The sequence below is a fragment of the Natator depressus genome, chromosome 8 (genome assembly GCF_965152275.1).
Source record: "Natator depressus isolate rNatDep1 chromosome 8, rNatDep2.hap1, whole genome shotgun sequence".
Taxonomy (NCBI): Eukaryota; Metazoa; Chordata; order Testudines; family Cheloniidae; genus Natator; species Natator depressus.
In genome coordinates this window covers 103805020-103817572 of record NC_134241.1, presented here as the reverse complement: position 1 = coordinate 103817572, position 12553 = coordinate 103805020, and the positions used below count along the sequence as shown (strand labels likewise).

The 12553-nt window shown below is 71.2% G+C and overlaps 1 protein-coding gene across 1 annotated transcript in view; it reads right to left on the bottom strand.

Moving 5' to 3' along the window:
- Positions 1–455: 455 nt before the first annotated feature.
- PTCH2 (patched 2) overlaps positions 456–12553 on the bottom strand; it is a 47851-nt gene continuing 35753 nt past the window's right edge. The window contains exons 12-23 of the mRNA XM_074962366.1: positions 12332–12457; positions 11889–12007; positions 10315–10711; positions 9558–9870; positions 7995–8137; positions 5620–5800; positions 4865–5148; positions 3385–3522; positions 2882–3024; positions 1928–2027; positions 1193–1459; positions 456–893 (exon numbers count right to left, since the gene is read on the bottom strand). Of these exons, the coding sequence (XP_074818467.1) occupies positions 456–893; positions 1193–1459; positions 1928–2027; positions 2882–3024; positions 3385–3522; positions 4865–5148; positions 5620–5800; positions 7995–8137; positions 9558–9870; positions 10315–10711; positions 11889–12007; positions 12332–12457 (2649 nt within the window). The remainder of the gene's footprint in view (positions 894–1192; positions 1460–1927; positions 2028–2881; positions 3025–3384; positions 3523–4864; positions 5149–5619; positions 5801–7994; positions 8138–9557; positions 9871–10314; positions 10712–11888; positions 12008–12331; positions 12458–12553) is intronic.

Below are 12553 nucleotides of genomic sequence, written 5' to 3'. Positions count from 1 at the left end.
ACGAGTGTGCAAGCCCGCTAGGTAGGTGCGGACATGCACTGTCTGTGCGTGCATCCACCCGGTGTGTATGTGTGGGCACCCTCTGTGTGTGCAAGCAGGCATGCACCGTGTTCCTGTCTGTGGGCACAAGTGCGTGAGCCCCCTGGGAATGTGCGGACATGCACTGTCTGTGTGTGCAAGCAGGCGTGCACCATGTCCCTGTCTGCGGGCACAAGCGTGCGAGCCCCCTGGGAGCGTGCGGACATGCACTGTCTATCTGTGTGTGGGGGGCTTACACAGCCGCTGCTTTGGCATCAAATTGCCTCGCGGTGCCCGGGCACGCTAACGCGCAGGGAGTTTACCCCAAGGGGCAGTGCTGGCCCCAAGGTAACCCCCGGGGCGGCCGGGCGCTGGCCCTGCCTGGCAGGGTGGGGGGCGAAGGAGCCCCTGGCACAGGGCTCAGTCCCCGGGCTCACCTAGGGCCTCGCGGAGCCCTCTGCCCGTCCCGGGTGGTGTAGTGCGCGGCTCTCGGGTGTGGCCCAGCCATGGGCGTTGCAGGCGGGCAGGCCGGGCTCCTCCGGGCAGTCCGACTCGCTGTCCTCGTAGCTCTCGTGGGTGTAACCCTGCAAGGAGCCTGGCAGGGGAGGGTGCAGGGCCAGCGTCACGGAGGCCGTGGCCATCACCGTGGCGTAGCTGCCGCTGTAGGCGGGGAGGGCAGTCCGCAGGGGCCGGGGGGCTCGGGGTGGGGCTGTCCTGGCTCCGGGGGGGCCGGGCTGGGGCAGTCTGTGCTGGGGCAAGTCCCTGAGATCCGGGCCGGCCAATGGGAGGGGGTCGCCGGCAGGCAGGGGCTGGTTGGTGCTCGGTGGCTCCTTCTTCCCCGGCGGCTCCTGGTTCTCCGGGTAGGTTTTCACCACCTGTGCAGGGCAGAGACTCCCGTGAGTCCAATGGGCAAAGAAGGGGGCGGGGGGGCTGCTAACGGGGCAGCCAGAGTCCACACCCGGGGGGGGCCTGAGGACAAGAGCTCCCTCCGCTCCCCGGCACTCACAGACCGTCCAGCCAAGCCCTGGGTGCCACCTGCCGCCCCGCTCTAACCCCTACCACACGCTCCCTTCCAGAGCCTGGCGGGGGCACGGCCTGACAGAGCTCCGTGGGCGGGTGGGGCTGGCGCTGTCTGGCAGGGACTGAGCAGGACGGGCACCGCGCCTGCACTCACCGTGATGGTGGGGAAGCTGGGATTCTTGCCGGCCTGCACCAGGACCCGGGCTGGGGCGGGCGGCAGGATGTAGGTGCCGGGGTCGTAGGGCTGGGCGTGGGCCAGCCCCGAGCCCGTGGTGCTCTCCGAGTAGTACTCCGAGTTCGAGGAGTCCGCAAAGGTGCCAGGCCAGGCTGGGGGCGGCCGCATGTAGAAGCCGTGATGGCTGATGGGCGGGGGGATGGGCTCTGGTGACGGCAGGCGGCTGCCATTATCCACCGGGATGACCTGGGCGAGAGGAGGGCGCAGGGTGAGACGGAAAGGCAACGGGATGCCCAGAGGGTACAGGGAACCGGGCTGGGGGCACCATCAGAGCCAGGGTCGGCCCTTCTGAATGGGCTCCAGGCCTACACAGAGGCAGCTTTGGGAGAGGTGTCCGGGGTCCAGCTCAATGAAGTGTTAACTCTGAAACCTAATGGTGATCACTTTAACCTCAGCACTGATCGTTCTCCAAGAAACTTCTAGTTCCCATGGGCTTGTGGGTGGAGCCTGTGGGTGTGGGCGGAGCCAGTGTGAGGCACAGACCACTGTTCCCCCTTCCCCCCATCTGATCCTGGCACCCAGCAAGGCAGAGGCAGACTTGGGAATGAACCCAGGCATCCTGGTGGCCACGCCCCTCTTCAAGCACTAGGCTCCACTCCCTGCCAGGCCGCATTGCAGGGGGGCTGTGGCTCAGTGTGGGTGGGGGGCTCTCACCTCGGCCGGGGGCCCGATGACCGACAGCAGGACGGGCAGCAGCACCAGGCCATTCAGGAGGCCCAAGACGGTCAGGACGGTGAGCACGGCAAAGAAATACCTGGCAGAGGAGACGTGGTGAGAGAAGCCCAGCCGCGTCGTGGGCACAGGGCATCCCAGCATGCTTTGCAAACAGGTCCCACCCACCCCCTCAGCCCTGACAGGCAGGGTAGGAGCATCGCAGAGGCAAATGGGCCTGGGGGGCATAGAGCACCCAGCACAGTGGGGCCTTGCGCCCCCCACCCCATGACCCCACCCTGCCCTGCTGCCCTAGCGCGGCCTCTCTGCCTGGCCTCCTAACACCGCCGCCCCCATGCATCCCTGCACGCTCACGCACACCCATACATCCCCCCCGGACACGCCCGCATGCACCCACACTTCTAAGCATGCCCATATGCACCCACACCCCCAGGCACCCCATAATGCTTGCACACACCCCCACACACCGTTGCACACTTGCCCATGCCCACACACCCTCCCCCAGCATGCTCATCCATGCCCACCCCCCGAACGCTCACCCCCACCCGCCCCCACACACCCCCACATGCTCATCCGCCCCCACGCCTGCACGTTTGCTCACACACACATTCCTGCACACTCACCTACACACGTGCGCACACACCCCCCCAGGCACCCTGCATGCTCACCCCTGCACACTCACCCATGTGCACACACCCCACACCCCTGCACACTCACCCACACCGGAGCACCCCTGCACACTCCCCCCCCCAAACACACCGAGGCACATTCGTCCACACACAAGCACCCCTGCACACTTACCCACATGCACACCCATCCCTGGGCACCCCTCCACACGTGCCCATGCCCACACCCACTCCTGGGCACCCCCGGGCCCCCTGTATCTACACCCAGGGCTGAGCTAAAGAGCCGCTCTGGCCTCCCCCGCGCTGGTACCTCAGGATGAAGTCGAACTCGGAGCCAGCCAGCATGAGCAGGCCCAGCAGCGTGGAGAGCGCCCCGTCCAGCACGGGCGCCAGCGTGTGCTCCAGGGCCAGGGCCGAGCGCAGCGTCCGGCTGCCCATGGCCGTCAGGAACCCCTGTGGGAGGACACACGGCTCAGCTCTGGGCCGGGGTGGGCGGGGAGACGGACTGACCCTGTCCCTCCCGCCCGGGGCCGGACGGACAGACTGACCCTGCCCCTCCCGCCCGGGGCCGGACGGACAGACTGACCCTGCCCCTCCCCCTGGGGCCTGGGCTGGCTGGACACCCCCAGGCTGGGGGGCTCAGGGGGACGGTGCTCAGTGGGGGGCGCTGCCAGAACAGGTGCTGTCCTGGCCCAAATGGGCTTCCCCCCACCTCGTGGGGCTGAGCTGGGGGTGGTGGCTCAGCTTCCCCCAGGGGGCCTAGCCCTGCTGGCCCAGGCTCTGCCCACCCGTGGGCGAGCGGCACCGACTCACCAGGGCCACGTGGACGGTGAACTCGACGCCGATGCCCACCGAGGCGATGAGGATCACGGCCGGGATGGCGCTCAGCTTGATGCCCATCAGCCCCATGATCCCGAAGAGTTCCACCGTCATCATGGCCAGCACGGCCACCTGCCGGGCATGGGGGAGAGTCAGTCAGAGAGCAGGGCCCGCCCCACGGTCCTGCCCCACTGCATCCGCCCCACGGCCCTGCCCCACTGCATCCGCCCCACGGCCCTGCCCCATGGCCCTGCCCCACTGCATCCACTCCACTGCACTGCCCCACGGCCCTGCCCCACTGCATCTGCTCCACTGCCTTGCCCCACTGCATCCGCCCCACGGCACTGCCCCATGGCCCTGCCCCACTGTATCCGCTCCACTGCACTGCCCCACGGCCCTGCCCCACTGCATCCGCTCCACTGCCCTGCCCCACTGCATCCGCCTCACAGCGCTGCCCCATTGCCCTGCCCCACTGTATCCACTCCATTGCACTGCCCCACTGCATCCGCCCCACAGCGCTGCCCAACTGCCCTGCCCCACTGTATCCACTCCATTGCACTGCCCCACTGCATCTGCCCCACAGCGCTGCCCAACTGCCCTGCCCCACTGTATCCACTCCATTGCACTGCCCCACTGCATCTGCCCCACGGTGCTGCCCCAAGGCCCTGCCCCACTGCATCCACTCCACTGACCTGCCTCACTGCACCTGCTGCAGCACTCTGCACCCTCCTGTCTGCCCCACTGCACTGCCCCATGGCAGCCACCCACTCTGCCCCACACAAGAGCCCAGATGCCAGGGCGATGGTGCCCTATTGCCGTGAATGATACCAATTACAGACGCTTTGCCCAGCCGCCCTGGGAAAGGGCACCATGGGCGTGTGACGGGACATGCCGATGGGGAGGGCCTACCTCAACCAGGGGGGCTGGTCTGGGGCTCCAGGTTGGGCGGGGGGTATTTGGAACGAACCCCCCCCAACCGCCAGTCGGATCCGCTCACCTGGGGCCCAGGGGTCAGCACTCGGGGCAGCAGAACCGACAGCGGGGTCAGGGCCTGAAAGCACCTGCCCTGGCGGGAGGGAGGGGGCGATGCCAGGGGCCCCCAGGCTGGGAGAGCGCCGGTGCCAGGGGGTGGAAGCCAGGCCAGGCCAGCCCGTCCTGGTCCGTTCTCCACCCTGGCGTCGGGAGCTCCCGGTCAGCCCCTGGAGACACTCGGGAGGCACTGGACTGTGCTCCAGCCCCTGTGGGCGCTCGGGGGCACCTGGGGGCTGGGGGTCCATCCGTGAACAAGGCGCCCCCGGTGAGGTCTCAAGTGACAGCTGCAGGGCCAGTGGGAAAGGCTGATGGGCCAGAGGGCAGGGCAGGGGACGTGCTGGCTGTGGGGTCCTGGAGATCCCGGGGGGCTGGGCAGCGTCTGGATCCCACCCCGTGGTGCTCCCACCCCGTGCCCATCCCCGTGGCGTCTGGGTGCACTCACGATGATGCCGGCGGTCCAGGGGTTGAGCAGCAGCAGGGCACACGCCAGGAAGGTGCAGGCCAGCACGATGCTGATGGCCAGCAGGAACCAGCGGCGCAGGCCGATGTACTGCTCCCAGAAGAGGAAGGGGTAGCCGCTGGGGTAGCTGGCCACGCCGCGCTCCCGGGCCGCCTCCTCGCACACGGCCCGCACGCTCTCGATGGCCTCCACGAAGTCTGCGGTCTGGCGCAGGCCGCTCAGGTAGAAGGGGAACTGGGCGAACTCCAGGGGCTGGGCTGCGGGGACTGGGGGGGGAGGAGGCAGTCAGGGGTCAGGCAGGGGGATGCCACGGCCTCTGCCCCCCGACACTGCCCCCTTCCTCCTCCCACGCCGGCGCCCGGGCCAGTTCAGATGGGGGGCAACTCTGGAATGGGTCGCTCAGCACAGCCAGAGTGCCAGCTGGTGTGCCCGGCTGGACCCTGCGTGGCGCGCTGGTGTGGGGGAGGTGCCCGGCTGCACCCTGTGTGACGCTTGAGGGCGTGCCCGGCAGGACCCCATGTGGGGCACTGGCACGGTGGGGTGTGCCTGGCCGGATCCTGCATGGCGTGTGGGGGGTGTCTGCCTGGACCCTGTGTGGCATGTGGGGGGTATCTGGCAGGATCCCGTGTGGGGCACTGGTGCAGGGGGGTGCCTGGCAGGACCTTGCGTGCTGCACTGGCACGTGCCCAGCCTGCATGTGCCCACGTGTGCCCAGGAGTGCCCGCGGCCGCACTCACTTCGTAGGTTCTCGCCGGTGGCGTCGTACTTGTCGTGCATCCACTCGGGCGGCGGGGGGTAGAAGTTGGCATGGGAGGCGGCGACGCCCAGCGGGTCGTTGCTCACCCACACGGTCAGACAGATATAGAAGGTCTCCGGGGGGATGATGCCATTCTCGTCCACCAGCCGGTGCGTGGTGAGCTGCGGGGAGCAGACGGGCACGGGGTGAGCTGCGGCCAGGCCGGCCCAGAGGCAAGATCAGGGCCACGCCAGGCTCTCGGGCGGGGCCGGGCACGGGGTGAGCTGCGGCCAGGCCGGCTCAGAGACGAGTTCAGGGCCACGCCAGGCTCTCGGCGGGGCCGGGCACGGGGTGAGCTGCGGCCAGGCCGGCTCAGAGACGAGTTCAGGGCCACGCCAGGCTCTCGGGCGGGGCCGGGCACGGGGTGAGCTGCGGCCAGGCCGGCTCAGAGACGAGTTCAGGGCCACGCCAGGCTCTCGGGTGGGGCCGGGCACGGGGTGAGCTGCGGCCAGGCCGGCTCAGAGACGAGTTCAGGGCCACGCCAGGCTCTCAGGTGGGGCCGGGCACGGGGTGAGCTGCGGCCAGGCCGGCTCAGAGACGAGTTCAGGGCCACGCCAGGCTCTCGGGCGGGGCCGGGCACGGGGTGAGCTGCGGCCAGGCCGGCTCAGAGACGAGTTCAGGGCCACGCCAGGCTCTCGGCGGGGCCGGGCACGGGGTGAGCTGCGGCCAGGCCGGCTCAGAGGCGAGTTCAGGGCCACGCCAGGCTCTCGGGCGGGGCCGGGCACGGGGTGAGCTGCGGCCAGGCCGGCTCAGAGACGAGTTCAGGGCCACGCCAGGCTCTCGGGCGGGCACGGGGTGAGCTGCGGCCAGGCCGGCTCAGAGACGAGTTCAGGGCCACGCCAGGCTCTCGGGCGGGCACGGGCACGGGGTGAGCTGCGGCCAGGCCGGCTCAGAGACGAGTTCAGGGCCACGCCAGGCTCTCGGGCGGGGCCGGGCACGGGGTGAGCTGCGGCCAGGCCGGCTCAGAGACGAGTTCAGGGCCACTCCAGGCTCTCGGGCGGGCATGGGCACGGGGTGAGCTGCGGCCAGGCCGGCTCAGAGACGAGTTCAGGGCCACGCCAGGCTCTCGGCGGGGCCGGGCACGGGGTGAGCTGCGGCCAGGCCGGCTCAGAGACGAGTTCAGGGCCACGCCAGGCTCTCGGCGGGGCCGGGCACGGGGTGAGCTGCGGCCAGGCCGGCTCAGAGACGAGTTCAGGGCCACGCCAGGCTCTCGGCGGGGCCGGGCACGGGGTGAGCTGCGGCCAGGCCGGCTCAGAGGCGAGTTCAGGGCCACGCCAGGCTCTCGGGCGGGGCCAGGCACGGGGTGAGCTGCGACCAGGCCGGCTCAGAGACGAGTTCAGGGCCACGCCAGGCTCTCGGGCGGGCACGGGCACGGGGTGAGCTGCGGCCAGGCCGGCTCAGAGACGAGTTCAGGGCCACGCCAGGCTCTCGGCGGGGCCGGGCACGGGGTGAGCTGCGGCCAGGCCGGCTCAGAGACGAGTTCAGGGCCACGCCAGGCTCTCGGCGGGGCCGGGCACGGGGTGAGCTGCGACCAGGCCGGCTCAGAGGCGAGTTCAGGGCCATGCCAGGCTCTCGGGCGGGCACGGGCATGGGGTGAGCTGCGGCCAGGCCGGCTCAGAGACGAGTTCAGGGCCACGCCAGGCTCTCGGGCGGGGCCGGGCACGGGGTGAGCTGCGGCCAGGCCGGCTCAGAGACGAGTTCAGGGCCACGCCAGGCTCTCGGTGGGGCCGGGCACGGGGTGAGCTGCGGCCAGGCCGGCTCAGAGACGAGTTCAGGGCCACGCCAGGCTCTCGGGCGGGGCCGGGCACGGGGTGAGCTGCGGCCAGGCCGGCTCAGAGACGAGTTCAGGGCCACGCCAGGCTCTCGGGCGGGCACGGGGTGAGCTGCGGCCAGGCCGGCTCAGAGACGAGTTCAGGGCCACGCCAGGCTCTCGGGCGGGCACGGGCACGGGGTGAGCTGCGGCCAGGCCGGCTCAGAGACGAGTTCAGGGCCACGCCAGGCTCTCGGCGGGGCCGGGCACGGGGTGAGCTGCGGCCAGGCCGGCTCAGAGACGAGTTCAGGGCCACGCCAGGCTCTCGGGCGGGGCCGGGCACGGGGTGAGCTGCGGCCAGGCCGGCTCAGAGACGAGTTCAGGGCCACGCCAGGCTCTCGGCGGGGCCGGGCACGGGGTGAGCTGCGGCCAGGCCGGCTCAGAGGCGAGTTCAGGGCCACGCCAGGCTCTCGGCGGGGCCGGGCACGGGGTGAGCTGCGGCCAGGCCGGCTCAGAGACGAGTTCAGGGCCACGCCAGGCTCTCGGGCGGGCACAGGCCGGCTCACCTGATTGTAGTTGAACGGCTCCTTCTTGTCGCCCGTCTGGATGAGCAGTTTGTAGGCCAGCGCGCCGTCCTCGGAGCCGTTCCGGTAGCTGTCGCGGGTGATGCGCCCGGCCTGCCACTCCTTGTCGAAGGCGGCCTGCAGGCCTGGGGACAGAGTGCAGGGCTTACAGGGACGGACGGAGACCTCCCCACGCTGCACGGCCCTTCCCAGCCACGGGACAGCGAAGCCGGATGGGCAGGGCTGTGCCCTCGGGGCGGGGCTGCCCGTCCTGTCTGGCTGAGCTGGCCCCTGGGCACCTCCATGCCCACCCCCTGCTACTGCTCCGTAACCTGAGCGAGTGCTGCCCAGAGCCATGGCTGCAGCAGGGCAGAGCGGGCACGGGACGGGTGGGCCCGTGTGCAAGAGAAGCGCTGTCCACATGCGGGCCCCAGGCTGTGGCCACGGGGCACAGAACTCTGGTGTGAGAGCCCAGGCCTGGGTGCGTGACAGCCTACGTGCAGGTACCATGGCTGCTCCCCCCAGATTTAGAGACACGCGGGGACAGGTTATCCAAACCACGCCAGCCAAACCCATAGGCCGGCACAGGACCCCACCAAGCCTAGGGGCTGGCCCTGCTCTGGGTGCCCCCTCCTGGCCTGTCCTACTGATGCTCTCGTTTCCCGTCACCAGCTCATCTGCAGGTGGGACCGGCGATGCAGAGAGGGGATGGCGGGGCGGACAGGGACAGATGGAGGTTGGCAGGGACACGCAGGGCAGACGGGTGCAGGTGGAGGCCAGTGAGGGCACATGGAGGCCAGCAGGGGCACACAGGGCAGGCGGGGGCCAGAGGGCCAGGCGGGGGCAGGCGGAGGCTGGCAGGGGGCACACAGGGCAGGCGGGGGCCGGCAGGGGGCACACAGGGCAGGCGGGGGCAGGCGGAGGCCGGCAGCAGGCACACAGGGCAGGGGGAGGCCGGCAGGGGGCACACAGGACAGGCAGGGGCAGGCAGGGCAGGCGGAGGCTGGCATAGGGGCAGGCAGGACAGGCGGGGGCAGGCGGGGGCCAGCAGGGGGCACACAGGGCAGGCGGGGGCAGGCAGGGGCCGGCAGGGGGCACACAGGTCAGGCGGGAGCAGGCAGGGGGCACACAGGGCAGGCGGGGGCAGGCGGAGGCCGGCAGCAGGCACACAGGGCAGGGGGAGGCCGGCAGGGGGCACACAGGACAGGCAGGGGCAGGCAGGGCAGGCGGAGGCTGGCATAGGGGCAGGCAGGACAGGCGGGGGCAGGCAGGGGCCAGCAGGGGGCACACAGGGCAGGCGGGGGCAGGCAGGGGCCGGCAGGGGGCACACAGGTCAGGCGGGAGCAGGCAGGGGGCACACAGGGCAGGCGAGGGCAGACGGGGGCAGGCGGAGGCCGGCAGGGGGCACACAGGGCAGGCGGGGGCAGGCGGAGGCCAGCAGGGGACACAGGGCAGGCGGGGGCAGGCAGGGGGCACACAGGGCAGGCGGGGTCCAGCCGGGCAGGCGGAGGCTGGCATAGGGGCAGGCAGGGCAGGCGGGGGCCAGCCGGGCAGGCGGGCCCTCACCTCGCAGCCAGTCCTGGAAGTAGTGCAGCCACATCTTGGGCGGCTGGCGGGCGCGGTCGCGCACCACGTGTGGCAGGCCGCCCAGGGCCCGGTGCAGGCCGTACAGCGCCTCCTGCGAGCTGGGGTAGTGGAAGCCGCCCTGGGTGGCGATGAAGACGTGGTAGAAGGAGAAGTACTTGGCCTGGGTGGCGATGAAGGCATGCTCCTTGGTGCCCCGCGGCACGATGTCCGTCAGGTACAGCCCGTCGTGCACCAGCGTGGTGCCATACAGGGTGAGCCCCAGCAGCGCCAGGAACAGCAGCACCACGATGCCCTGGGGACGGGGAGCCTGTCAGTCTGTGTCGGGCACCCCGCTGGGCAAGGCAGAGCCACCCCGGCACAGACCCCCCGCCCTGCCCGGGCACCAGGCCCTGCCCTGCCGCACAGGCCCACAGCAAGCAGTGGGCACCCAGCTCCCCCCAGAGTGCCAGGGAGCCTCCCAACCCCAGTGCCAGGGTCTCATCCCAGGTCTCAGGGCGCCCTCCCAGTGTGCCACAGTGCCAGGGAATCACCCCAGCACCTCCCCCATGCCCGGGGGCCCCCCTAACCGCCAGCGGCAGGGAGCCCCCCAGCATTCCCCTGCCGAGCCTGGGAGTTAGCCCCAGTCCCCAAGCTCCCCAGCACTGCCAGCCTCCGCCCCCTGCCCCCCCACCTTGCACCGCTCCCCAGGGGGATGAGGGCCGACGTGAGCCAGGGGCGGCAGGCCCAGCCCCCCTACCTTGGTCTGGGTTTGCAGCAGGAGGGGGGCGTACTTCTCCCTGGCGAAGTCGGCCAGATTCCAGCGGCACAGGGGCAGTGGCCCGCACTCCTGGCCCCCCTTGGCCCCGTCCAGCAGGTCGCGGGTAGAGCTGGCCGGCGCGAAGAGCTGGGAGCCCAGCGGGTCGGCGGGGGACAGCGGCACGGCGGGCGCGGTGCACACCTGGGCGGTGGGCGGCAGGATGGTGACAATGTGCCGGCCCGAGGGGTCGCAGCAGGTGAAGGCCTGCACCGTGGTGGTGATCTGGGTGCTGGTGGCCACGGCCAGGTGCCCGTAGGGTGAGGGGTGGGAGGCATGGTTCTCGTTGGCATCGGCGAACTCCTGCGGCTGGATCTGGATGACGCGGGAGGAGCACGGGCTGGGGGAGGAGGAGCCGGGGGACGTTCAGAGAGCTGTGACAGGCGCCCCTCTGCCCATGCACGGCTGCCCTGGTGGTCACCGCACCCACACTGGCATGCGCCCGCTGCTGGGGCGCAGCACCGCCCCTGCTTAGCAGGGACTGGGATTCTCCCTGGAGCGACCCCTCCTGGCCGCCCCAGGAAAGGCACCCAGCTGTGGTCAAGCCGGGGGGCAAGGCCCCAAGCACCTCCAAGCCACTGCTTAGCCCTGCCAGCTGGGCCCCGATCCTGGCGTGGCAGGACGATCCGCACAAGGGCTGCCTGCCGGCGCAGGCTTGGGCCCAGCTGTGCCGGGCACGTGGGCTCTGCTGCCTATCGCCCCCCTCCCAGAGCACGGCACGGGCCTGGCTCTGCCCTGGGCCCCCCTCCGATCTCCTCCCAGAGCACGTCACGGCTTGGCTCTGCCCTGGGCCACCGCCAGACCCTCTCCCGGAGCACGGCACGGGCCTGGTTCTGCTCTGCCCCGCCCCGGACCCTCTCCCGGAGCACGGCACAGGCCTGGCTCTGCCCTGGGTGCCCCAGCCCCCCTCCCGGAGCACGGCATGGGCCCGGCTCTGCCCTGGGTGTCCCCAGCCCCCCTCCCAGAGCACGGCACGGGCCCGGCTCTGCCCTGGGTGTCCCCAGCCCCCCTCCCAGAGCACGGCACGGGCCCGGCTCTGCCCTGGGTGTCCCCAGCCCCCCTCCCAGAGCACGGCACGGGCCCAGCTCTGCCCGGGGCCCTCCCAGACCCTCTCCCGGTGCACGGCATGGGCCCGGCTCTGCCCTGGGCCCCCCCGGACCCTCTCCCGGAGCATGGCACGGGCCCGGCTCTGCCCTAGGCCTCCCCCGGGCCCCCTCCCGGAGCATGGCACGGGCCCGGCTCTGCTCTGGGCCCCCTTCCGACCTCCTCCCGGAGCACGTCACGGGCCTGGCTCTGCCCTGGGTCCCCGCCGGACCCTCTCCCGGAGCACGGCACAGGCCTGGTTCTGCCCTGGCCCCCCCCCGACCCTCTCCCGGAGCATGGCACGGGCCTGGCTCTGCCTTGGGTGACCCCGGCCCCCCTCCCAGAGCATGGCACGGGCCTGGCTCTGCCCTGGCCCCCCTCCGACCTCCTCCTGGAGCATGGCACGGGCCTGGCTCTGCCCTGGGGGCCGGCACCTGTAGAAGCAGCAGAGGACGTCGAGCCGCTGGTCCTGGCGCCGGTGCAGGTCCAGGCTCAGGATGGCCGGGAAGATGAGCAGCACCATGGCGAAGTTAAACACCACGACCACGGCAGCCTGCGGGGACACGGGGCGCAGAGCTCAGGCCACGGGGCTTGAGGGGTTAAACCCGGCTCACCACCCTGCCGGGGAGCCAGGGTCTGCATGTCCGACACGCGTGTGGGGCCATGTCACACCTCAGTTAGTTACAGGGGAAGAGCGGGGGGGGAAACCTGCAGGGAGAAGGGGCGCAGCATGGGGGTGGGGTGAGGGGGTGTTGGGGGGCTGAACCTGCAGGGAGAAGGGGCGCGGGGCGGGGTGAGGGGGTGTCAGGGGGGCAGTATCTGCAGGGAGAAGGCGGGCGGGGCGGGGGTGGGATGAGGGGTGTTGGGGGGGCCGTACCTGCAGGGAGAAGGCGCGCAGGGCGGGGATGGGCACCAGGGCTGCCATGAAGAAGGCGATCATGTTGCTGATCGAGGTGAGGGCCACGCTGGTGCCCGTACGTCTCAGGCACTCACCTGTCCGCTCCTGTGGGGGAAACAAACAGGACAGGTCACCCAGCGCCCCACACCTGCCCCTGCCCCCCGAGGCTGGTTCCCCAGCGCCCCGCGCCCGCCCCTGCCG